The 27,649-nt window shown below is 39.2% G+C and overlaps 1 protein-coding gene across 1 annotated transcript; it reads right to left on the bottom strand.

Annotated features, from left to right (window-relative positions):
* Nucleotides 1-1,585: 1,585 nt before the first annotated feature.
* Nucleotides 1,586-27,649, bottom strand: sh3bgrl (SH3 domain binding glutamate-rich protein like). The gene is made up of 4 exons (XM_079556303.1): nucleotides 27,573-27,649; nucleotides 9,807-9,992; nucleotides 4,103-4,183; nucleotides 1,586-2,025 (listed from the first exon to the last, which is right to left on the bottom strand). The coding sequence occupies exons 1-4, from the start codon at nucleotides 27,615-27,617 to the stop codon at nucleotides 1,987-1,989; spliced, it is 351 nt and encodes a 116-aa protein (XP_079412429.1). The 5' UTR covers nucleotides 27,618-27,649; the 3' UTR covers nucleotides 1,586-1,986.

Genomic DNA, 27,649 nt, shown 5'->3' with positions numbered 1-27,649 from the left:
TTTATTTTTCCTGTTCAAAGAGTGATATTTTTTGTTTGGACCCAAACTTGTTTCTAGCTCTCACAGTCCCTCCTGTGTATTCAAATTGTTCAAAGAATGCAATTATATGCAAATTTCACACCCGTATACAACATTGAGTGATGACAAAGTGAAGCAAGTTAAATTCCACTAATTTAGATTAAACTTCTATCATCCATTGCTCAATAAAGCTTTAGGTGAAGACAATACAACAAGGTCTGTGTTTTGCTGTGTTTACAACAGACTCTGAGGTGGCAAAAATAAATGTATTCTACAACACCAAAAAAATCAAGACTAAATATTTTAGTCGATGAAATGAACACTGCTTGGTGATGTCCCGCTTCCGGCAAAGTTACGAGTTCTGAGGAGTGACGAGCCGCTCACGGTAAAGATGCATGTTGAAGGATTTTCCATGAACAAAAGCAGCTTTATGATATAAATCTCTCTGTGCTCCTCTGAACACACCTCGCTGGTCACTCCCAAGCTCAAAGGCCGGTCATTTGCCGTCCCAAAGTTGTGGAAGCATTCGAAGCATCACTGAGTTGAAAACAGGGTTGGGCCATATTGTATCGTATATCGTTATCGCGATATAATTTTTTACATTGTTGTAGTTTTTTATATCGCTGTGGACACGATATATATTTATGTTCTGCTCAGCTCCATCAGAGCAGCATGAAAAAAGAAAGAAAAGAAAAACAATGAAATACCTTTGCATTAATCTTCCCACACTGCAAAAAGTAATTAACTAGATTAGTATAAAGATCTCAATTTGAGCATAATAATCCAAATTTGAGTTGTTTTGACTAGTTAAGAAGTTCTTGGGCATATGTCCTAGATTATTTCACTTGTTCTGAGATGTTTCCGACTCATTTCGATACATTTCGTCCTTATTTCAGGTCATTTTCTTTGCCATTGGGGTAAGAAAATTGTTCTTATCTCATTGGTAATATTACTTTCTTATTTCAAGCGAGATTTACCCTAGAACTGGTCTGAAATGTCCTCAAACAAGCAAAGTATAGTCAGATCAGGAAAAGTGTCTAAATGAGTGAAAACCGCTCAAAACAAGATACATTTCCTCAATTCAAGTCATTTAAGGCAATGCTTGATATTGACTTTTTGCAGTGCAATAGGTGTAAAGGCTGGAATTGTTTACAATATATCGTCAAATATGTCGTTATCGTGATATTTCTTTTCTTTTATCGTGATAGAGATTATACGCCACATCGCCCTTGTTGAAAACACATCTATTCAGACAAGATTTCGATGCGTAGCCACTGACTCGACTGCTGTTTTTATGCACATTTGTGTTTTTATATATTGATTTACTGGAAAGTGGAAAGCACCCTGGACACCTTCTGTTTTGAAAAGTGCTTCTATTTTATTGTATTTATTGGATGAAATGTTACACAGTGTTGGGCACCTCTTCAGGGTTCATAGTCAGGAGAAACTAGCTGAAGCATTAACCTATTGTGCATAATTGGGGTGGATGAAAGGAATCAAAGCACCAAGTGGAAGCCCAACAGGCTCTTATAGTGAAAATAAAGTCGGTGCCATAATTAAACGATTCCACGTGAACAAGGTAAGAACCACCGGACGAAACTTTCTCAGACGCAGTAAACATAAACTCAGGCTGTAGCCGAAACACGAACGCTACAAACAACACAATCTCCAAACAAAAAGCTGCACAGTACACATCCGTTCACATCGGTGCTCATGTTGATTAAGATATTATTAAGTGGCGTGTTTGCTGTGAGTGCTTTACAAGAGAGCGTACAACTGTCTGCTGTTGAAGTCGCTCTTTTCGCTCGAGCAGACAAGGCACGGCTGAACGTAATTAGTAAAAAAAACAAAACAAAAAACACCACGTTACGCACAGATTGAAACAGCAAAGGCCCACAGCTCTCGTAGGTCCAGATCTCATCCAGAAGGTCTTCGATAGATGGGTTTCAAAAAAAAAAAAAAAAGCTACTATTGCTGCTGCATCTTCTTCGCTAGCGCTTCCGCCTCCTACAGAGAGAAGAGACACATGTGACAAAGATTGGCGTGATTAAAATGGTGGCACTTTACCCCCCATACCAGGAAAAAGGAGGAAAACCCCTTTGTTTCTATAGTAACTGGCACACCTCCCTGCACTACCGCGTGTGACAGAGAGGAGGCGCTTGTGGGCTGGTGTGAATGTGGAGACGCCGTGCTCACTGGTCTGGGAATCAAGAAAGGGATGAGTTACGTAATAGAAAGCATGTGTAGCCGCTGTAAAATCATATGAGGGATTTTGAAGTGGACCAGCAGGGAAAAGGGGACTGCGAGGTTAATACCAGAGTTGCAATTTTAGATTAGTCGCAATAGGCAAAATCGCAAAAGGCTGCACAATGTCATCTGAAAACAACAAAATACAGTCTCCAATTTGGTTTGACATGTATAAAACCTGCTTACACTGTAGTTCAGACCTCTACAAACATGCTAAGCTGTTCATGTTTCCATTTTTCCCTCAGGATTTTGTTTTTGTTCACACGATTTTGGAGGAATAGAGTCAGTTTGCAGATTTAGTGAGAAGTATTGCCACAGTGATTCAATTTGTGACTTGTTTTCTAAAATCACGGTACAGTTCGGGCATTTTAAACATGTCCAGGAGCAATAACATTTGAGAGAAGACTTAAGTGAACTGCTAAACAAGACACAAGAAGCATAGTCAGTCTGTGAGGTAACCAGAAACTGATGGACGAGCAGTTTTAAAACATAATGAGATCCCAGGGAGGCGGGACATTATATTACCTAAATAACATTAAAGGCCCTGTGCCTGATTTTCTTCTAGTCATGGAATACAATTCGTTCTTTCCCCTCAGTGTGTTGTTATAACGGAAATGTGTGGTGGAAAAAGACCTTTGTGCACTGTGTGTTTAATAGTGAAGCCTTTTTATTGATTGTGCACTAGCAGATAGTTGCTATTGTAAACTGTGCATTAACTTTGCTCCCAGAAAGTAGTGAACATTTCTCATCAACTCATTCCTGTGTGTGTGGTTACAACAGGAAAAACAATAACATAAATATAAGGGCACATTTTTGATAATAAGTCAATGCTACCTTCTGTTTGAGCTAAAGATGTTAATGTTGGTGTGCAGTTTCAGTCCAGTGGGGAGAGAGCTCCACAGTCTGGCCGCCTTAAGAAGCTGGACTGTCCACAATATCTTATTAGGAATGAGATTAATACCAATTTGAATGTTTTTGTATGTAATAATAAAAATCTGAGGTACAGATTGGACTTCCACGATAATTATTTAATTATATCGTAACATTTGTCAAATGTAATACCATACATTCAACCCAAAGCCGGTTGTGTTTCTTTGTATTTCATGTTTATAGTGGGATATTTTAAGATGAAGTACTTTTCAAACAAAGCTTCACTGTCATTTTTACGCTTTAGAGTTAGTTTATGTAGCATTTAAGGCTAAAATAAGTAACTCATGCCCCTAGAGGCCATAAGCGGCACTGCAGGTGTCGTAGCATGTTGCGGTCTTTTACTCGTTAATTGTCCGTGAGAGTAAATACTACGCTGACAGAAAAGACAAAGGGACAGAGGGATATTATACATCCAATTACACAATGGAGGTATTTTTTTTCACTCAAACTTGGCTGTAAATACTTTTTAAGTGGCGCTAGCCCGCAGTTAGCTTGTTAGCCTGCTAGCTTCATCTTCGTGATTCCATTAGTGTGTATTGGTGTTCCGGGTTGGAGGCAGGAAAGTTGCATTTGTGGTTTTCTGGACAGAGACACCAGAGGGAGATGAAAGACCCCTCAATCATCCCATCAACACTTGTATTACCCCCAGAGGGACTACAGAAAGGATTTATTAAGTTGCTTAGTTCTTCATGAAAGGTTCTATGATGGGGCCGAGGTACAGAACCTACTTGAAGTGTTTAAAATGTGCACCATGTATTCAATCATGATTAAAAACAATTGACTGAAGTATTTTTTCCTTATTATTTCAAAGCCGTGCACTTTATCGTAATACACCTAAGATATGGCAGGTGACTTCAGTGCAGATGAGTGTAGAGTATCGTGTAATATGATGTAATGTGAGTCAAACCTTGGAGCCTGGGGGGGCAGTCAGACCCAGAAATGCATACACGGCGTTGTCCTCTCTGGCGTCGAAAAAGGCCTCGTAGTTCTGTCAGGAAAACACAAAACAAAAAAGACTTATTACGTGCTATTATAAAACATTTTCAATTTGTTAGAAAAGCAGCTGCACACATTTCTAAAAGTGCAAAATGTGTTGTTTTGCTGCCTCTAAGATGGACATATTCTGGGGAACACTTTGCTCTCTGATTCACGTTGCTTTGGAGGGCAGGGAATGGTCCAATGCATAATTTAGTGATGCCTCGTTTAGGACTGGGTTTGACCTATTTTAAAGCAACGTCTCTCCATTGGATTTTAAACCTTCCCCAAACCCCAATGGAAATGGATGATTTAATGTTAACCCCCGGAAATCAATGGGAGCAATGTTTAGGCCTACAGGTATTTCTGATCTGCACTTGGAAAATTATACACTGATCGAAGGAAGAGAGACAGGAAATGAAAAAAAGAAATACTGAGGAACGATATGTACATTTTTGTGCATTAAGCCTTTAGCAGGAATCTTTACTAAGTTACTGGTGAAACAAAATGGCAATGAACTACTTTTGCTTCTTGCGTAACCAATTTGAGTTCGCCAATATGACATTTGAACACAGTAAAAAAATTAATAAATCACTTGCAACAATTTCAAAATGTATAAACCCAATACCGACACCACAACGCAAAAATTGAGTTGACATAATAGTCCAGTGAACAACTGTCTTCTTTAATAAACTACTGTGTATGATGGTTATATAAGGCAATATTTAACCACATGCCTCGGAGTCTCTTATTTCATCACTAAGGCAAACTATATCTGCAAGAGACCACTCTACACTGTCTGGCTAGAACAAAAGTCACACGCTCTAATATTTCTTTGGACTGCCTTTAGCTTTGATTGCAGCACACATTTGCTGTGCATTGTTTCAATTCTGTCCTCTTTACATCGGCTATCAGTTCCCTTTTGAATAAAGTATAAAAATCTGATCTGAAGATCTTTATGCCTAAATTTGCTGGCACCAAATTATTTGTCAGATTTGCTGCAACTCTTCTGTCCTCCTGGAGCTTTGAGGTCTTCAGAACGGCTCCTTTTGTCTTAAAACTAGCTTGTGTCCAGATGTGACCGAGCCTTCTCAGCGGCGGCCTCTAAACTTTACAGGTGCTCGTCATATAATTAGAACATCATGAAAAAGTCCATTTACTTCTGTTATTCAACTTAAACTGTGAAACTAATATATTCAGAGTCACCTTATCCAACGGGCTAGCAGGGGCTGGAGCCCAGGGACCTACCATAGTCGAGGGCCTATCAGAATTAAAGGGATATTTCAGGATTTTTGACATAGGGCCTCATTTCCTGGATATACAGAGTGTTGCTATTTTCTGGAGATGTTTTTTTGTTTGTTATTCAAGCAGTTCTTATATTTGAAGAGTTTCGTGGTGCAAGGCTAGCACATTTCTATGGTATCAGCTAGCCTGCATTAAAAACAGTCTGACCCGTTCCACAGTGCACCTGAAGCAAATCACTTATAACGCCAGACTAACCATATAAATGTCTGTGTCCATAGAATATTGGACACATTTTGCATTTAAAATGTGATGCAAGGTCAGTTATATTCCAAAAAATATTCTAACACTCTGGACTAGGAAACTAGTCCAGGAAAACTAGGAAATGAGGCCCTATGCCAAAAATCCTGAAATATCCCTTTAAGGGAAAAACAATTCTGTTTAAGCCCCGGGGCCTATGGGTACATTAAGGTGGGCCTGAATATATGATAGACTAATAATCATAATCATCAAGATTATAATAAAGGCTTGACATGTGTCACTTTGCATGTAATGAGTCTATATCATCTATTTGTTTCACAGTTTAAGTTGAATAACAGAAGTAAATGCACTTTTTCATGATATTCTAACTATATGACGAGAACCTGTAAATGTGCTTTATAAATAAAACAAATTGACATTGACAATAAGCTTCTGCAATATCAAAAGATCCATTCATTTCTTGATCTTGTATTGATGGATCAGTGTGACCACTGTGCAAAGCCTTCTCCAGCACATCCCAAAGATTCTCCATGGGGCTTAAGAACTGGACTCCATGTGTGAAAATAGCTTTGAAAATGAGCTTCTAAATTGAGCATTAGTCTTAGTGTCAACTAGTTTAACAATTGAGTCTGTGTTTGGCTCCGGTGGGTTTGCGGGTCTCGTACTGAGTTACTGTGGTCCATTTTATACGTTGTGACAAATTAGGGCTGACATGTCCCCTTGTTGTAAAATGGCCCCTGCGCAGCAACAACCTGAGGAATGATAATGTGCACCAGATTTTGGATCTAGAGCCAATAGAGGTCACTCAGAGTATTTTCAAAGGGATCTCCTCAACCATTATATTTAAATAATCAAAGGTAGAAGAAATACACTACAAAAACAAATATATAGCATGGATTTAAATTACTCAAAATCTGAATGTTAATTGTTTATTTTGCTTTATTTTGGCGAGAAATCATTTATCTGCTAATATGACTTTCATTTTTAGCATGTTTGACAGCATTTCTGACTAGTTGTAAGAAAATATATCTTTAAATAAGACAATAAATCTGTCAATGCAAAATGCAATTTTCCTAGGCCACGGGTGAGTTCACTTGAAAAAAGTAGTAAAGCATTGAAACAAGTCAGAAACATCTCAGTGCAAGTCAAATGATCTACGATTCTAGATTGATATGAAACTAAATCTAAATTAGAGAGATTAAGACTCATTTAGATGCAAGTTATTGTTTTTGTTGTTATTTTTTGCAGTGTTTTTTTTTTTTTGCACAAAATACTCCTGAGAAGAAGTTTGTTGCCAATAAATTTAAATTAATATTCCAGCTCATTACTGGCACTGGCGGACAAAAGAGAAAACGTTCATAAACAAACTAAAAACCATGGTGGATATGACAATAATGTTTAAGTTTCTATAGGCAGGAAAACGTCATGAAGGGCTTTTAACTTTCAACATTGATAATGATCAGAACAAGTCTGGTGAAGATGAACAAGGCGATTAAAGAGTGGTAATTATGCTTTTTGCACAATATCCGCTCTTTAATAATAACCTCAAACACATGTTTATTACTTTGTTGGCTAGAAAATGCAATATTGATCAAAACTGATCTCCCCATAAGCCCCTCCTACCTGTTTTTAGTTTTGGTTATAGCATTATCACATGGTACTAAAAGCCCAAACACTAATTTTGCATAATACAGAACCACAGTCCAGTCTAGAACCACATTGGGCCTAAACCAAGACTTGACTAGTTTAACTTTGATCTGGTTTTCCCTCATCTAGTACTAGACACACCCTTGTTAAGTTCTAGTTTAGTCCCTGGTGGTTTGGTATAAAAAGTCCTAACACTATTGTGAGAAATCAATTGTCAAGCCTGTGTTTTTTGTTCAGATTGGCCTCAGCGGCCCTGCCTTTGTGCAGGGGTAAACAAGGTTATGCTTTCACCTATTTACTGTGTATCTTTCTACGCCCCCCTCCTCACTCCCACTCTCACATACCAGCTCTGGCGGAAGACAAAGAGCGCTACAGCTGTTCATATCTTGGGAAAAATGCTACTCTCTTTCAGTGTGACATTCAATACAGGGCCATCCTCTCCCCTCCTATATCCTCCTGTAAGCAGCTCTGCAGTGGATTTGCATGGGCTAACCAGGACCAGATGGGAAGACTGCATGGTGCAATACAGAGTGGACCAGAGCTCAAAGGACTGTAAACAAACTACAGCATATTTCTTCAAGTTAGTGGTGTTGACAGTATCTGGGAGGATCAAAAGAGATACAAGCATTTCAGAATTTGGAAAACACATTCACTCAAATTTATTGCTTGAGGTTTCATCAATCAAAGATAAGTTAATAAATATGATAACTAACTTAGTACAAACAGTTGTCAGTTGTTTCCCAATAATACATGTTAGGTTTTGAAGCTTTATTCAATAAGGCTTCCTGACTCCTCCTGCGGTGCCAGTAAGAACAAACAGGAGGTCATACAGTTTAGTTCACATGTAGCTAAAGGGAAATATGGATCAAACCATGTATCATCTGCTGATGCTGCTCTGAGTGGAGGGCATGAGGGATGCCCCGAGCAGATCTCCTGATCTGGAGGTTTAGTCACGGGATTTTACTGTAAGTAAGAAGTATACACATACGGCTGTAGTGCAGACAAAAGGCAACATTTATCCTTAAAGGAACAGGCCACCATTTTTACATACTGAGATATGTTCTTACCTGAGCTTAGACAAGTTGATGCGTACCTGTCTGGTCTTTGTGATTGCCCTCAGTCTCCCAACATATTCCTATAGCCCCAAACGGGTTGAAATTAGAAGCGACCAAGCTCTTCCACGGGCACAAAGACCAGACAGGTACGCATCAACTCGTCTAAGCTCAGGTAAAAACATATCACAGTGTGGGAAAAACTGTGGCCTGTTCCTTTAAATCAATGTAAGATTTCGAGGTTAAAGCAGTTGTATATAGCTAAATGCAAGTCATACATGTGATGTCAGAGAATAGAAACGCTATTGTAACAGAGGCCAAATCAATTCATTGACATTAAAGGCTTTGTTTGAAATGAAAATTATTAAAGGGACTATACAGAGTTTAAAAATGTTAAAACTAAGTATTTTCCTCCCCCTACATGTTCCAGTCATGTCCTAAGGTGTAGAATGAGCCCAGACCTGTTCACCACAACTGCCTCTAAAGTCCTGCACTGTCACTCTAAAACTGGTTACTTCGGGTCCGAATTGCTGTCATACAGGAGCTTAATATAGAAGGTGCAGTTACAAGTATGACCTGAGGTGGCAGTAGTGAGTATAAAATGGCCAACTTGCATCTAGCCCCATTTAAGTGCAAACTTTCTACTTAACAAGAACACATGAAAGAATGTCTATGCTGTTTTCAGTTAAAATAGACAAAGCAAAAAAAAAAAAATCTAACCATAAGGGTAAGGCCTCACACAGACTGAGTGCATTTTTAAAATTTTGTTCATTTTTCATTTACTTTATTGATTATCTGTAAATGATGTGAATCTCAGATGTACTGATGACACACAGTATATTGGCACTTCTTCACTGGCCAGACCAGGGTCAACCGGGTACATGTTTTGAGACTTTGTTTAACCCCATAGGCCAAAGTGCTGAACTGATAATAACATGACGTGAACAGACTGGGCTCAAATACCAGATTTAGTATTTCAAACCACTGCTTAAAAGGATGAATTTGACGATGATAGCATTTAGCCGCCGTTAATTGGTGAGGCATAACATTTACACCGAGTTTACCTTCATAGTTTGTCTTTCAGTTGCTTCTTTCCTCTAGTTTTTGCCTTTGCACCTCTGAATAATTTCATGAACCCCATCAAAAGGCAATATTTATCCACAGTGGTTTCATCGCGACTCAAAAGGCTTTGATCGCTGTTCTATTGTTCTTTCAGTAACGTGTATTCCAGTTTTGCACATCACTGGGGGCGCGGCTCACAATAGCTAAGGCCATTTGAAAAGGAAGTACTAGCCCAATAAACCAGGTAAAGCCGTGAACTGCAGCCACACAGTGCTGGGTCGAAGTGCGCTACATGGAAACACAGCATAAGACAATTTCCCGACGGGGACAAAACAATAAAGAATCTGAAAACAAATAAGAGCCATGTCTCACCCCGCAGTACTTGGTCTCGTTGAATATCTGGGGGGGCAGAGGATTCCCCGTGGTCGGCCGTGAATCCTCCGGGACGTTCTCTCTCATCCACTTCCTGTTGTCTTCGTTGGCCGCGATGTCACACTCCTCGAACTCGATCTTATTGGCCGCCAGGAAGCCCATCACGTCCTGCTGCTGCTTTTTAATCTGTGAAGCCCAGGGAGAACACAGGAAGTTATCAGACACTCGAGGAAGCGCAACAAACGGCCCGTGGGCTGCTATGAAAGGACACTTGTTCAGGTTTGATTTAATGTCAGGCGAAAGAACGTTTGCCCTGTTTCCCTTTAATTACCAAGAGAACACTACACGTTTCAGGGTGGTTTACTGTATACGGGGTTAGAGTTGGGTTTATGATTGTTCATATCACCATTGTAAAAACTAAATGTCGATTTGCACAGACCTCGGAGTTTGCAGAACTAACCAAGGTAAAAATCGGGGGAATTTTTTCCTTCTAAATTTCTGACATGGCAGATCAGTAATATGTATTTTTTACCTGAGGTCCCAGGGTAATTCTAATCCCATACGGATAGAACTTAAGTTTTGTTTCTATATAATAAACATGTGATTACACAGATGCTATTTTCATCACTATTACCATTTTTTTTTACCAGGAAAGTTAAGCATCTCATTTGCAGGGGAGTCCTGGCCCGAAACCTATTGTACATATTTTTTACTAGTAGGGGAAACCGGAATACTTGGAGGAAACCTATGCAACCACTTCTAGCTCAAGTTACCGCTGCGTCACCGTGCCATTTTATCACTGTGCTTTACAGAAAAGTGCAGTGTAATATTAAAACATAAACAGGGAAGTCCTTCTAGATGTATTTAATTGTAGCAATGATGCAGATGTTTCATATTATCAGTTAATAATTATAATCTACTCACTTAGCCATAGAGAAAATGTCAGCAGTAACTGTAGCCATAGTCTGCTCTATCACAATATACATATAATAAACTTGTTTAAATGAACACAATAAAATCTACACATAAGAACAATCTAAATGTGTCGCAATGGGTTTCAGGTGACATCACAACATTATAAAGGCCTATAATATTATACAGACATAAAATTTTGTTTTTGAGGACATTTTTGGTCTTGTACAGAGAGATCATGGACTCAGTGACTGATATTAATGATCATTTTTGTTATTCATACATTTTCTTTTTAGGTATGACTTGTGAAAGTGTAATGCTGTTAATAGGAAAAACTGACATCATCACATTCGAGAACCTGAAACCCACCAATAGATACAGACGGCTTCTCTGGAATCGCCCACATGGTCATGTTTGAAAACAGTTAAAGGAATAGGCCACCGTTTTTATATACTAAGATATGTTCTTACCTCACTTTAGTCGAGTTAATATATCCCCGTCTGGTCATTGTCCGCGCGCTCTGTCACGCAAACGGAGCACATACGCAGCCTCTCCCATATGTGACATAGCTCCGAAAAAGCTCACGATAGAAGCTACCAAGCTCTTCCACGTGTTCCCTATTTAAATAAAGTTACGTGAAGTGTTTTCATGCGAAGTATATTTACACAGAAATGTAGCATGTCGATTTTATAAGCAAATAAAAAGGGGGACTATATTGTGAGGCGTAATGATACGAGGAGTAAAACGTCCGCGCAGTAACTCCTAAAGGTTATTGACGGAAGTGAGCGGGGGAAGTCTTTAGGAGTTACTACGCGGACGCTGTGCTCCTCGTATCATTACGCCTCACAATATAGTCCCCCTTTTTATTTGCTTATAAAATCGACACGTTACATTTCTGTGTAAATATACTTCGCATGAAAACACTTCACGTAACTTTATTTAAATAGGTAACACGTGGAAGAGCTTGGTAGCTTCTATCGTGAGCTTTTTCGGAGCTATGTCACATATGGGAGAGGCTGCGTATGTGCTCCGTTTGCGTGACAGAGCGCACGGACAATGACCAGACGGGGATATATTAACTCGACTAAAGTGAGGTAAGAACATATCTTAGTATATAAAAACGGTGGCCTATTCCTTTAAGGGGGAAAACAACTTTCTCTAATTATTCAAAAACTATAACAAATGCTGAATTATGAATATAGTTTTCTACTCGACAAGATACAAAGACATGGGGAGGGGTAAAGTGGTTCAACAGCCCATAAATAACGGAGAATGCTAACATGATGCTACATGTTTGCATCTTGCTAATGCTAACGCGAACTAGCGCTTGCTACGTAATACTGGAAGAATCGAAATGACACAAAAACTGTATCAAAGTTCATTGTCTCCTCTATCAGCAATTATAAACTAATGTCCAATTATTTTCTCTGAAAGGCGTCCGAAAGTGGTGACAATATTATTCAAAAACATGAGAGTGATGTTGGCCAATAGAGTTCGGGAATGTGACGTCATATTGCTAAGCATTATGGGATTAGCAGCCATTGTAAACTAATGGAGATTTTAAAAGTTAAAATACTGGAGTTATTGTTCACATTAAAACACTTAGAGACCACAGTGTGTTAGATGTATTTACCAGCTGTAACTCAGCAGCTAACGGAGTAGTTCCACTGTTTTTTTCTCCACTTTTTATAGCTAATGTTTTAGCTAATGTTAGTCTATGGAAATGCATGCTAACAGCTGCAAAGATGGCGGATCTCCATGGTAACTGTGGACATTCCCGAACTCTATAGGAAGGAGTCTCAGACATATGAATAATACGGCGGGTTTGTGAATTCAATCACTGTCAAATACTAATGAGGAAAATCATTTGATTATTTTCGTGGAGATTTCTTACAAAAACTGTATTTCTCCCATAGAGTTGTTTTGGCCCCTGCCCTCCCCCTGACATTATGACATCATCACATTCTACATCGTGAACGCCACCTATTGTTAGATGTTGATGCTGTGCAGTAATATGATGAACAAAATAAACCATGTGTAAAAGTCACTACGTTTGTCTATAATACTCCATAATACAAGATGCTTTCTAAAAACAAACGACAAGGCTGTTTAGATAAAATATGTTTAATAAAAAGTCTGCGTGGGTTGCATTTCAGTATATTTATGGCGGATTAGTGATACTATCGCAAAAGCTCAGACAGTGACTTATCCACCGCTGAGTCATTTTTCACGAGACTAGACACTGTAGTTGCATCCTTCTCTTTTCTAGTTCAAAACGTCTGTCCTAATCTAAATTGTTACAACACAAAACAAAACATCCTCCACAAAAACCCTGCGAGGGCACGTTGCAGTTCTTATGTTTAACTCATCTACAATACAGAGATAAAAAAGGGAATCGAGCGCACACTTAAGCATTTGCCTGTCATCTCCCTACTTCTGCTTGTGTCTGCTGTGATCAGGGAATCGTCCAATCAGATCGCGGCGTGTGTGCGTGTGAGTAAGATCAGGATGTCCTTACAAGGCCAGGCGGAAACGAGCGCTCCCCGGGGACTCGGGAGGAGGTAACTGGTCAAAACACGAGCCAAATAAGGCCAGCTCAAAGAACCCACTACTACTGCGAACATCCCAGACCACACCATGCAAATTCAGACACTCCTGACTGGGTAAGCTCATAAGCCAAGGCAAAACACTTTTTAATAAGTGGAGTGGATTACTTTCAGCTGAAAAGGCTTTAAATTCTTAAAAGGTGTTTGAATATGAGTGACAAAAAATGGTTAGGGCTGCACAATATCAGAAAAATTGAGATATTTGATAACTATCTTAAAGGGGATAGATGCAAGCTGGCCTTTTTATACTCACTACTGCCACCTCAGGCCATGCGTGTAACTGCACCTTCTATATTAACTTTGTGAGTGACAGTGTAGGATTTTAGAGGCAGTAACATTTTGAAACTCCGTATAGTCCCTTTAATAATGCAATATTTTACTGAACAAATTAGGCTAAAGAATTAGGCAAGTAATGACTAATACAGAGTGTGCACATTTTAACCTCTTAACCCCCACGTGAACCGAGCACATTCTCTCCAGTTCAGCTTTACCCAAATCCAAAAGCCTCTTGAACAACGTGTCAAAACAGCGACAAAAACGAGAAGAAAATGAGGGTGAAAATGAGGGTGAAAATTCAACAAAAGAGAGATTAAAAAAGTCATAAAAAATCTACAAAAGAGTGACAAAAACGAGAAGAAAATGAGGGTGAAAATGCAACAAAAGAGAGATTAAAAAAGTCATAAAAAATCTACAAAAGAGTGACAAAAACGAGAAGAAAATGAGGGTGAAAATGCAACAAAAGAGAGATTTAAAAAGTCATGAAAATCTACAAAAGAGTGACAAAAAAATGACAAAACGAGAAGAAAATGAGGGTGAAAATGCAACAAAAGAGCGATAAAAATGTGACTAATAATCTGACAAAACATCTAAAAAAGAACGACAAAAGTGTGTGAAGAAGCAACAAAAACTAATTTTGTAGCTTTCAAATGAGACTTTACACTGGCCTATAATCCGTAAACTCCAATCGAGGATTTTTAGATTTAAGTAAAGCCGAGCAGGAGAAAATGTGCACTGTTAAGGCAGTAGGGAGTAAGAGGTTAAAGTCACTGGGTTTTTTTGTTTTAGCCTCAGTTAGGAAACTAATTGTAAATTGTAAAAGATGTTGTGATATACTTTAACTGTTTGTTATATGGAATATATATAGGAATAATTTGTCGATACACTGTGCAGCCCCATCAATATCTAAAATGCTCTGAATGCAACATATTGGCTTCATATAAAAAACAACGAGACCAATGAACATCACATGAGAGAAGAGATAGAGGAACATCAAGCAACCGCAATGTCCTATAACAACAGAGAAGCACTGAGATATGGAACAGTGGCTGCCGATTAGCTGGGAAGTTTTTTTTTATATCCATTAAGGGGAAGTTTATTTTGACCAAAGTCCAAAAACAGCATCTCCCAACGGCTGCTTCTGAACTGATGCCTTAAAAGAGTGGAACATTAGCCACCGATCATGTGTATTTACAAATAAAGTGGAAGACTTCTGCTGCTCAACCTCTAGTGCTGAAGTTATTACTGCTTGTACTGTTAGGATCCAAGAGTGTGCAGGAGGAAAAAGCTTTGTCTAGCAGTTGACTCATGCAGGCCGTTGTTTGCAGTGCCTCGCTGACCTGATGATAAACTAAAATTAAAACTAAAATTTGGATTATTATGCTCAAATTGAGATGTTTATACTGATCTAGTTAATTACTTTTTGCAGTGTGACGTTTTGTTTGCTAGTGAGCCGCAGTTTTCCTGTAAATAGCTGCATTTTCAAACGTATATAAATTCACAAATATTGACCTGTTTGGTACCCACATGTAGCACAAAAGGCGACTGAGATGACGCTGTAATACAAATATGGTCTTTTCTTACTGTGTAAATAGTTACAGACGGCATCTTTAGAATCGCCCATATATGGTCATGTTTGAAAACAGTTAAGGGGGAAAACAATTTGGAGAAAAAACTCAACTTTCTCTAATTATTCAAAAAATACTTTAACACATGCTGAATTATGAATATAGTTTTCTAAATAAAGATACAAAGACATGGGGAGGAGCAAAGTGGTTCAACAGCCCATAAATACATAAATAACAGAGAATGCTAACACGATGTTAGCGTCGTGCTAATGCTAACACTAGCTAGCACTAGTTGCGATTGCTGTTATTTCACTTCTACTGAACAATTTGCTGTGAATAAACATCTATATGGACCTAATTTAGACTTGACTTTATTTGTATGTGATATATTTATATATTTCGCCAGAAAATGGCTAAAAAGAGGCCACGCCCCCTTCTATGACGAGATGCCGTCTGTATCTGTGACTAAAGGCGTATATTCTCAAAATGATTTCTTTACACTCTTGCAACAATATCTCCACTTGAATAGCTCCTACAGACTCCAAACTATGCAGTCTTGTAGTCAACACTATTTTGAAGGTTTTTTCAGAGGGATTTTATATCATCTCATTCCTAGCCAGATTTATTGAGCTTTGAACTGAAGAAATACAAGGTGGAATTTGTATGTTTTTTTGAACATAGGCTCATTCAAATAAGATATCAAAAAATCCCTCTGGAAAACCTTTGTAACTACACTGCAAAAAGTAATTTACTAGATTAGTTTAGATGTCTCAATTTGAAAATAATAATCAAATGTTTTGTTGTTTTGACTAGTTAAGATGTAGTTGGGCATTTGACCTAGATTATTTCACTTGTTCTGAGAGGTTTCTGACTCATTTCAATTCATTTCGCCTTTATTTCAAGTAAGTTTCTTTGCCAATGGGGTAAGAAAAATGGTCTTGTCCCATTGGCAGTTCTACTTTTTTATTTCAAGCGAGATTTACCATAGAACCAGGCTGAAATGCCATCAAACTAGCAAAATAATCTTGGTCAGATCAGGAAAAAGGGTCTAAATGAGTGAAAACCCCTCAAAACAACATATATTTCCTCAATTCAAGGAAGCTAATGCTTGATATTTACTTTTTGTAATGTAATACATCGACAAAATAAAACCTTGAAGTAATAAAACCTAAAAGTGTAAACCTGACTCTATCCATTATTCAGATTTCGTCGCTGAAAATATTGGCCATTTTCATGCATAAGTTTAACACACCTGTTTGAAAAACCCTCACTGGAGACTTATTACATGGGCATAAAGATGTGCCCGCAGAGGGCAACCAACCAGTAATTAGCCCCATGGCAGGTTATCATGCTCTCCATTGTTTAATACTATCATTGATTCAAACATTTATAAAACATGCTTGAGTTGTTTGTAGTAAAAGTCTAGTAAATGAGAAGTACTTGGCTTCGCTCCTCACTTTCCTCTCTTTCCCTGTGGCCTTCGCTGCTCCCTGAACAAGCCTGCCTTGTACAGCTGCCAAGCAAAATTAATTTGCAGAAAACTGTCCACGCTTCATCTGGCCTTTGGTCTAATTGCGCACCGTAAGGACTCCCTTCTCTCCCCCATCGCTGCGCTGGTCTCTGGAGGGGAGAGTCTGCCACAGTTGTGTGCGCAGTATACTTAAAGGGGGCCTATTATGCAAAATCGACTTTTTCAAGCTTTACATCATGTTATTAAGTCATTCCCTCATTAAAACCATGCCTGAAGTGTTGCCTTGGCACATTCACGTATTTTCGAGTAATCTGTAGAAACTCTGATGGCGGCCATTTTAGGGATAAAACGCCTGATTCCTTCAGGAAACGCCCTCGACCTCCAGGATACGCCTCCGACCTTTCGTCACCAGCCGAGTAACCAACCACTGCTCCTCAGCAGAACCCCCTCCCCGCAGTGTCTAGCCCTAAGATGTAAACAGTCATCATGGAGGATTAGCTTCATGTGTTGTGAACCGGAGCCACAGCAGACTTTTACAAAGACACACATCAGTGTTTCTGTTACCGAAACACCCAGGATTAAAACCGGTGACAAGAACACTTATTTCAGTGTCTGGTTCTGCGCTGGGCCTTGATGATGCACAGAGCCTCCGGAGAAAGCTAATGCTAAGCTAAACCTCGAGTCATCACGTGAAAACGAGAAATATGCACACATAAAGTCAATAAAACCACCACACACATAAAGAACCGTTTAACAATGATCACACACGGAGCCTGGCTTGTTGATTTGGAAGTTTATTGCTCACATTTCATCTACAATGGGTCATAGCCGAGTGGCTTTCTCCCGGAGCTAACAAGCTAGCCGCGATAAGCTAACGGGAAAATTCACTGAATACAAGCAGCATATTATGCATTGAAAACGTCACTAAAACAGGCAACTGCTTGAAGCAGCCTTTATGATGATGACACACGGAGCCTGTATTGTTGATTTCGTAGTTTATTGCTCACATTTCATCAACAGTGAGTCGTAGCCGAGTGGTTTTCTCCCGGAGCTAAGGCACTATTAGCCGCGACAAGCTAACAACCTTCACCTTCACAACATTCATTGAAAACAGGCAGTATATTATGCACAAATAACGTCAATAAAGCCGGCAACTACTCGAAGCAGCCTTTACGATGATCACACAATGAGCCTGGCTTTACACATTTGTGGTTTATTACAGACTTTTCATCAACAATGAGCTGTAGTCGATTATAACAAGCTAACGGGTAACCTCGAAAAACCACTGTCCACCTGCACAGATAATGTCCGTCTTTTGAATCGTATGGGCTCCTGCAGATCCTGGTGTCGTCCATGGGGGTATAGTTAGAGATCCATAGGGCATGGCAGATGCAAAGAGATAGCCTCCAAACAGCAGTTATTTTTCAGGCAAGAGCCCCTTCCAAGCGTCCGGTGTGGAAGGTTCGTTTCCAAATAATATCCTGTGTGGCCATTGTTCACAAAGTGATAAACAGTAGGTCCTTTCCAACAATAAAAATTAAAATGCACCGATCGTAGTTTCAATACTGTACGCAGACAACGAGCGCAGAGTTGTTGTGATGCCACAGACAGCGTGTGGAGGGGGCGTGTCGGAAAGGGTCAGAGGTTCTTAAAGAGACAGAGGCCTATTTCAAGTCATTTGCTACGCCATTTTGAAAGAGCAATTTTATACAAGGCAGTTATTCTAATTTACTGCATTGACAGACCAACAGAAGGTTTCGTCATCATTGTAGTGTGATATAGACTGGTGCTATGTGGCTGAAAAAATCATAATACCCCCTCTTTAAACAATGTTATCACCATTACAATAAGGGAGGATGTTGATACAAAAATGTGTATATATGTTTCTATCCCTAACCCTCATATGGATGTCAATATGCTCCAATAAACGGAAACAAATATAACAAAATGTTTTCTTCCAATTGAGTCAAGAGAAGAAAAATTTAATCCAGACCAAAACACAGCTAAAGATAGATGCTTTTATTACAGACTCATGGTCCAGACCAAAAGACCAACAAATAAAACAAACAATAAAATCCTCTAAACTTTCAAGAGGCAGTCATAATGTTTCTAAAGCTGAGGTGTAACGTACAGCACTGCACACAACACTGGACAACAACATTATCACTAAATGTTTTGACTCATTCAGGCGGCATAGAAACTACTCAAGACAGCTCGCAAAGTGCTCACTCGATTCGACATGAAGAGTTCACCGGAACTTTAAATAAAATTCTCAATGCATCATTGTGTGCAACTGTACGTTTCTGGAAACTGGGCTTTTTAGAACTCACCCACAGATGTGCGGTGTGCAGAGGTGAGACGTAGTTTCACCTGTACAGAGCAGGAGAATTTCCGAAACAGAATGTTTGCTTGTGCACATACAGCGTCCGGCACTGGGATACATGTCCTCAGCATCTGTTAAACGATCAGTTGTGATGTGGCCGAGGCACTTGACGAAATCACACACATTTAAGATGTTCCACGAGAGCTTAAAGTCAGGAAACTGCAATGAATTGTCCTCCTTAGTCCGGCAGGTCGTAATTACACTTGTGTTGTATTTCACATCCTGCAGTTCCCTGTACTGTACACAGAGCACACAGTTAACATCTACTGGACAACGGCAGAACAAGGGCTAAACACCACCAGGTCATCTGCATACATTACGTGATTGATTAAAGCACCACCAACCATACAACCAGTTTTGCACATATTCAACTGTCTGCACAGGTCATTCATATAAAAATCAAAGAGCACAGGGGACAGCAAACTGCCCTGTCTCACACCTTTACGAATCTGAAATGGACAGTAAGATCATTACAAAAAACAAACCTTTTGCACGTGTTTAAGTTATCATGCATTTTAGGATGTATCATTAAAAATGTGTAAATGTCAGTCAGATGGAAGACCTTATGTTATACTGTGTCTTCGTGTTATATGGATACTGAGCCAACACTGCAGTAACAATAATCTGGTGATATATTGTGCCCTCAGGTTCACCCCTTCTTAACATACTGCTTATTTATTCCGACATCACATTAAAGACCAACTTATCTGGAATATCTTCATGAGCAAAAGCAATAACACTTTGACTGCAGCGCTCACCTCTACTTTGGACTTTATCCATTTCCTTGTATTACTTTATCACTGTTCATATAACGAACGCTGCGGAGTAAGCTGACACTCTCTTCTTTAATCCCTTCTGGTTACTTTCGTGGACACTTTAGCTCCAGCAAAGATTCACACATAGCAACACGGTGGCTTCAGATTTGTCAGCAATGACCAGGCAGATTTCTTATCACCTCCCGAGACACTTCAAGTCTGCACCTACAGTATAATTAGACGGTGACAATGTGACTTGGCCTGATTTGACAGTGTTCAATCAATGACGTGCAATGGCAAACCCTGTCTGCATGTGGCTACTGTGTAAACAACACCCACAATGCATTTCTGTGCACACATACACCTGTGCAACTTATCATTTCTATAGTTACTGCATATTTGATGGTTGGATGGGAAAACAACCACACCTATATGAAAAGAATATACATGCACAGTGCACAAAGGCCTTTTTTCACAAATGTCTGCTTTTGTGATGCACTGAAGGACAATAAATAAAAAAAATCTGGTGTAGTTCTCAGTTGGCTGTCGATATACAAGAGGCTTTGTGTAAGCTGTACCTATTCCTGCAGAATATTAACAACGTAAACACACAATATATCGAATAGTAACTCAAACAAAGGATTGAATTTCTTGCTAAAAGTAGATTGAAAGTGCAGCCACAAGTCTGAAGCAGCCGTGATACGAGAATGTCAATATTACACGTGTAAAGTGGCTGGATGATATTTATATAACATACATTTCTTGTAATCTCTGAACTACTAATATTTCAGTTCTTTTGTTTAACCTCTTAACTCCCGCCTGAACCGAGTGGATCTTTTTCCTCACGTCATCAGATTTTTTTTCCATCATTTTTTTGTTGGGTATTCGACTAACTTTTTTGTCATTTTTTTGTCATTTTTTGTCACATTTTTGTCAATTTTTTATCACATTTTTGTCACATTTTTGGTCACATTATTGTCATTTTTTTGTCACATTTTTAATTTTTTTTTTTTTCATTTTTTGTCATTCTTTTGTCACATTTGTGTCACATTTTTGTCTTTTTTAGTCACATTTTTGTAATTTTTTTGTCACATTTTTGAATTTTTTTTAATCAATTTTTGTCTTTTTTTTTCGTCAATTTTTTATCACATTTTTGTCACATTTTTGTCGTCAATCTTTTATCAATTTTTTGTCACATTTTTGTCATTTTTTGTCAATTTCTTGTGATATTTTTGTGACATTTTTGGCACTTTTTCATCCATTTTTCATCCATTTTTTGTCAATGTTTTCTCACTTTTTTGTCACATTTCCATCATTGTTTTCGTCTCAGTTGTGTCGCTATTTTCACAGCTTTTTTCCAGAAGCTTTTGGACTGGGGTAAAGCCAAACTGGAGAAAAGGTGGGAGTTAAGGGGTTAACAAGTGATTACAGTCGATCCACATCGGCCGCTGGAGAAATGCTGTCTATATTGACTCTTTACATGGCGCATTAAAATGATATTTTTCTGCTCTTCGGTTTCCGCACCACAGAACGGCGTCATGTGAGTGACCCAGCACTGATCGGTGGAAAAGGTCAGATTTCAGACATCAGCCAAAGACATACAGCGACAGGCATTGATCAGCCTCTGTGCCCACAACACACAACACACATGGATCAATACAGAGGATGCACTGACTCAATCAACTCCCACAGCAGGGTTAGAGGAGTTAATGTCCGTTTGACCGAGGCTGCAGACATGGACGCAGGACTGAAAACACATGACGGAGAGTTGAGGAAAGGAGCCTTGTTCACACGGCAAGAAGCTATTTATGCTATGCTATTGAAATGATACTTGTTTACTGTATGTAAAACATGACGGCCATACAAAGTGCACACAGACTTCAGGTCATTTATTTCATTAGGGGAGTCGTGTTATAGCTCGATTGTGCCCCATTATGGAGGAAGCCTCATGTACAATCTGCAATAACTACAAATCTGTCAGTGATATAAAGGAGAAGTAGCTGCGGCTTCAACGGTTTTAACGGACTGTGAGATTTGTGAAGTTACAGCAAATTTAATTCAGTCTTTCTCTGAAATGTGACACAGTACAGCCATGAAATTATATGATCTAACACAGTTCATAATTATTACATCCTCTAAATGTGCTTTCTCAGATCAACCCATATAAAGAACTTTGACTTCATAGTTTGGGGTAAGTTAAATCAGAGTTTAGTTGCTACAAGAAGACCATTGGTGTAAATATGACATACATAAAAAGGACAACGTGTAAACTAAAAGGTCATTTATCTCAAATGGAATGTAACGGCTGATACTGCTCATTGCCTTCGTAGATCGGATTAGTGTCCCAGACTCCCAGTGAGTTTTTATTTCTTTTAATTCAGCTTATAATGACACTGACAATCACTAAAAGGTTTTCTAATCAGTCAATAGAGGTCACATGAGCTCTACCGTACGAGCACTACATTTACGGCTGATTCCACTCTAATGCTATCAAGACTAAAAATACTATTACAACGTTGCAAAGTACTACAATCTAAAAACTACAACCTAAAATCAGAATCAGAATAGTTTTTATTGCCATTGTTTGAGAACAGGTTCACAAACTAGCAGACGTGCAACATAAAACACATAACACAGAATTTAGATTAAAATGGTTAAACTTTAAGCCTTGATGCTTTCAACAACCCTTGACAGGTTTTAAGTTTAAGAATACACTAAGTGTTGTTGGAGCTAATAGGCTTAGTCCTGATTACATCAGGTTTGAATTGGCTGAAACACAGTGGCGTTAACTCGAGTCCAGAGTCAGGCGGACTCCACCACCTCACGACTGTCATATACTGTCACATAACGCTATATATCCTTCCACTACTGCTGCTAGGACCAGCGGCGGGTGCAGAAGTAGAGGTGGACAAGATGATATAAAAATTGATGTCATTTACAATATTGACTTTATTTCCTATGCCAAGAAATGTGGGGGGAAATGGGCAGAAATCTGGGCAAAATTAGAGGAAAAAAATGCAGTGACAATGTTTTTTTGCTTTATCATCACAATCGGGAAAGTCCCCAAAAATAATGAGCAATACATTTTTGTCAATATCGCCCAGCCCTAAGTAGAAGAGACTTTCAGAGAGAAACGTGTTCCTCTGAAAATGCATAAAAACATAACATATAACACCTAATAAGCAACAAATAAACACAGGTGGGAGTGTTTTCTACGACTGTATCCCTTTCCATTCAATTTGCTCACATAATAAAGCCATAATATGACCAGACACAGCTCCAGCCCCCACTGTCATTCATTCAAGCAAAATAAAATACTGCTAATTCTGGTATTTCTGGAAGCATAAGCCTAAAAGAGAACAGTTGCAGGAAAAACTAGCATTGTAATCTCCTTAGGCTTACTCAAAGTATGTGTAGCCATAAACTCAGCAAAAGTAAGACCACTTTTACAAAACAGGTTAAAAGAAGAGGACGCCAATCTACTCATTTCTCAAATAAATACAACACTTCCCCCTCGCAGCGAAGTCTGACATATCACGCAGGCAGGCAGCTCATCGTGACCTATAGACTCGACGTGGTGCCACGCCCACAGCGACGGGGCCAACTGTAAATCTGATATTCTGAGGAGAAAGTGGAAGACTTTGACACGGATACTCGGTGTGAGGGCTCCTTTGTGCAGACTTTATTGTGGCAATAAGGAAGGTATGCACCAACTTGGCAGCAGCGGGAAAAACGGTCAGGGAAATGACGTTGCGACATGTTGTTATTGCTCGAATAAACAAGGGGGTAGAATTTGAATACCTGCCTCGATTTTATACCTTTGCATATTTGAAAATTCGTTTCAAATGAGAGTCTTGTGTAAACGTGACCTCAGAAATACACAGCTTTTCTCTAGAGAACGATGACGTCTAGTGCTACTTTGTTCAGGGGGGTATAGGACATTTTGACATAACAGGCGCAGCGTTTGTTGTGTGACCTAATCTTCACAAACGGAGCCGATTGAAATCTTTGCTGTGTTTCTGTGGAGTCACCGGGGAGTCAATAGTTTTTGCAGGTGATACAAACCATACAGCGGGGGTAGGCAAGCTTGTGTCATGGAGGGATGATTTTCTTCATTGGCGAAACACCAAGGGCCGAAACTCGCTATTTTAGCCCAAAGTACTTTACACATATAGGTTTTGCTCATAATATATAAGCTAATCAGTGTTAATTTTGACAACATTTTAATTTAGTTTTAGTCTTAGTCTTTTGACGAAAATGTAATTCGATTTTAGTCTAGTTTTAGTCGACTAAAATTGCAAGTAAATTTAGTCGACTGAATTTAAGAAGAATTTAGTCGACTTTGCATTGATAATATTCATTATAATCATATTTAATCTTGTTCCTCTGCTTCATGGAGCTGCTCCACATGAACAAAGCTCAGAGCTGATCCTTTGGCAGAGAATTTACATGATCTGAGGCTCTTTCAGACACTCAATACAAGTTTGGATGATTTTAGTCTCTCCTTTTCATTTTTATTTAGTCTAATTTTAGTCGACTAAAATATCTGTACATTTTAGTCATAGTTTTTTAACTTTTAATTTAGTTTTAGTCAAATTTTAGTCGTCAAAAATAACACTTTGACTAAAATAAAGACTAAATATTTTAGTCGACGAAATTAACACTGGAGCTAATGGGGTGTTTTGCTGGGAAATGTGAAAATACTGACAGTATTTCCCACATTTCAGAGTCCTTTTCACATATTTGGTCTGTGATTTATGAATAAATGTTTCTTCAAAATTCTCTTTGGGGCCAAAGGTTTTATGCTGGAGGGCCGAATTTGGCCCCCGGGCCTGACGTTGCCTACCCCTGCCATACAGGAAGTAAAGTGAGGTAAGAGGTGTGTGCATTTGTGGGGCTGCGTGATGATGTCAGAGGGGGAAATAAACCACAATATGGAAGTTAATAACAAAGTCGATGAGTTTTGGAATTGGAAATGTTGTATCAATGTAACTGTGGTTCTCAACTGGTGGGTCAGGACACCAAAGTGGGTCATAAGCCTTTTTAGATGGTCAGCCTTGCAATCCATGCTTAAATCGACAGAACTCTGCACACTTCACACTGCGACTGAATCGTTAATACAAAACTACACTCATCTTCATTCCTAATCTCGACCTGGGACAAAGTGAAGCTTTTGTAAAGACTGGTTTAGCCACATGCTGCTGAAACGTTAATGTTCACACCAAAATTGCACCTTTCAAGGAGAGCCAGGTAAAGGTTAAGCTCACTCTAATATTGACAACAGAATCTAAAAAAGGAACGGTCGCAGACTCTTGCCCTGTATAAGAGGGAATCATTACTGTACACTTCCCCGCACTGTCTTCGAAAAGCAAATCAATGCTGCTAATGCACTTTGCTGACAGACGGGCTTACTCAAAACTGACTTAAAGGCATGTTTTTTTATTTATTTTTGAGCAACATGGCAGCTTGTTATGGCTCGACATCAACACTAGTAAACCAAACAAGATTTACCAACTCTAGGTTCAGCTATTCAAGGCCTCGGTGAACAATGCTTCTGTTGTACTATAGATTAATCACACATAACCATCATGAAGAGACCAGAGAATGTCATTTTATGCTGCTCTGTCTTTTAAAAGGGACTATATGGAGTTTAAAAATGTTAAAAGTAGTATTTTCCTCCCCCTACATGTTTCAACAATGTCCTATGGTGTAGAATGAGCCCAGACCTGTTCACCACACTACCTCTAAAATCCTGCACTGTCACTCAGAAAGGTGTTGATTCGGGTCTGAAGTGCCGAGCTTAATATATGGATGACCTGAGGTGGCAGTAGTGAGTATAAAATGGCTAACTTGCATCTAGCCCCTTTAATATTTAACCTATTAACTTTCTCTGCTCTGTCTCTGGAAAAAAAACAACACAGAAACAGCATCCCATTTCACAGACTATTGGAAAAGGCAACAGATGTATTTGAATAGTTTTGAAGATCTCATTGAAAGATTTCACTATTCAAACTGCCACTTGCAGGTAAAGGGTTTTGCATACGGCTTAGTGTAGCCATTGCAAGTGGAAAAACGCCTCTGAAAGAAAATGTACAGCTAAAAACATGGCACAGGGTTAGGAGGACAACCTGTCAAACTCCACACACAGGGGAGCCCCGCCTGGTCTGGGATGCAAACTCAGGAACTTCTCGATATGAGGTGAGAGAACTAACTAGCCCCACAAAAGCAACAAACGGTGTGTGTGTGGATTTGACCCCTTAACTCCCACCTGAACCGAGCACATTTTCTCCAGTTTGGCTTTACCCCAATCCAAAAGCTTCTGGAAAAAAAGGTGTGGAAAATAGCGACAGAACTGAGACGAAAACAATGATGAAGGTGTGACAAAAAAGTGAGAAAACTTTGACGAAAAAGTGGCGAAAAAATGACAAAAATGTGACAAAAATGTGACAAAAAATGACAAAAAAGACAAAAGATTGACCAAAAAAGAAGAAAAAGAAAGAAAAAGACAAAAAATGTGACCAAACATGACAAAAAAGACAAAAAATGACAAAAAAGACAAAAAATGTGACAAAAAAATGCAAAAAAAAAAAAAGACAAAAAATGTGACAAAAAAATGACAAAAAAAGACAAAAAAATTACCAAAAAATGACAAAAACATTGACAAAAAATGTGACAAAAAAGACAAGAAATTGACAAAAAAAAAGACAAAAAATGTGACAAAAAATGACAAAAAAGACAAAAAATTACCAAAAAATGAAGAAAAAAAGACAAAAACATTGACAAAAAATGTGACAAAAATGTGACAAAAAATGACCCAAAAAAAATGATTTAAAAAAATGACAAAGTGAGTTGAATACCCCCCCAAAAAAAGGATGGAAAAAAATCTGATGACGGGAGGAAAAAGATCCATTTAGATGAGCTTTGTAGTTACACTGGCCTACAGGATTTGGGTAAAGCTGAACTGGAGAAAATGCTCTCGGTTCAGGCGGGAGTTAAGAGGTTAAGGTAAGACTCATACAAAGTGGTCCGGCCCCATGTGATTGTAAGCTCATTGTGACTGTGTAACACACCAACAACACACACGTTACAAGCACCAACAGTCTCGCTGCTGCTGATGCACCACCACAGAGCAACACGAGGTCACTTCCTGCTGTTTCACTGGGGCCATGGCTTCAACTTCAGCCTGCACCACAGAGAGAAACACCAGACTCCTGATCCGAAAGGTCCTTGTTGTGTCTGGACTCTGCAGGCTTAGGCGTTCCTGGGCTCCAGCTGCATTTGTGGAAGGGGGGCCCTTGGAGAATTGCATCACCGTCATTCCTCTCTCTGCTCAAAAGCACTGGCAAACCCTGACATTTAGGACTTTTACAAGAAGTGAGCACAAGGCGCCACCACAACTAATCCCCTGAACTCGTAAACATGTTGCTCTGCTCTCGGCATCACTGAAGCCATTTAGTCCTGTTTACTGATGTGAGATACTTTGAGCCTTTCCTGTTTGAGTTGATGTCAGCTGCAAACACTGTCAGTACAGGAAGCTCAGTGGCAGACCACAGCTGAGAGAGAAGGGTGCCAAGGCTCACTTCCTCCAAAAAAAAAAAAAAGTTTTGGTTAAAAAAGTGTTTGTCTTTGTTCAAAGTCTGAGGGATGCACAAACTGGACACGAGCCCAACAATGACGAGTCACAAGCCAAATGAATCCTATAATATTCCTCCTTTGTAAGTTCAATATAAGTTCAGCTGCTTCACTCCTGTCTGCAAACACATAGCGGTACAGTGCTCAATGCTGCTGTTCTTACCGAAGTGGACCCGGAGGACGATGCTATGTAGACTTTGATCACCATGTTGAAGCCCCGGATGCTGCTCTGGTTCGGCG

The sequence above is a fragment of the Gobius niger genome (genome assembly GCF_951799975.1).
Source record: "Gobius niger genome assembly, chromosome: 5".
In the NCBI taxonomy this organism is placed as follows: domain Eukaryota; kingdom Metazoa; phylum Chordata; class Actinopteri; order Gobiiformes; family Gobiidae; genus Gobius; species Gobius niger.
The sequence above is the reverse complement of the archived record's forward strand: the minus strand, read 5'-3'. Positions and strand labels throughout refer to the sequence as shown.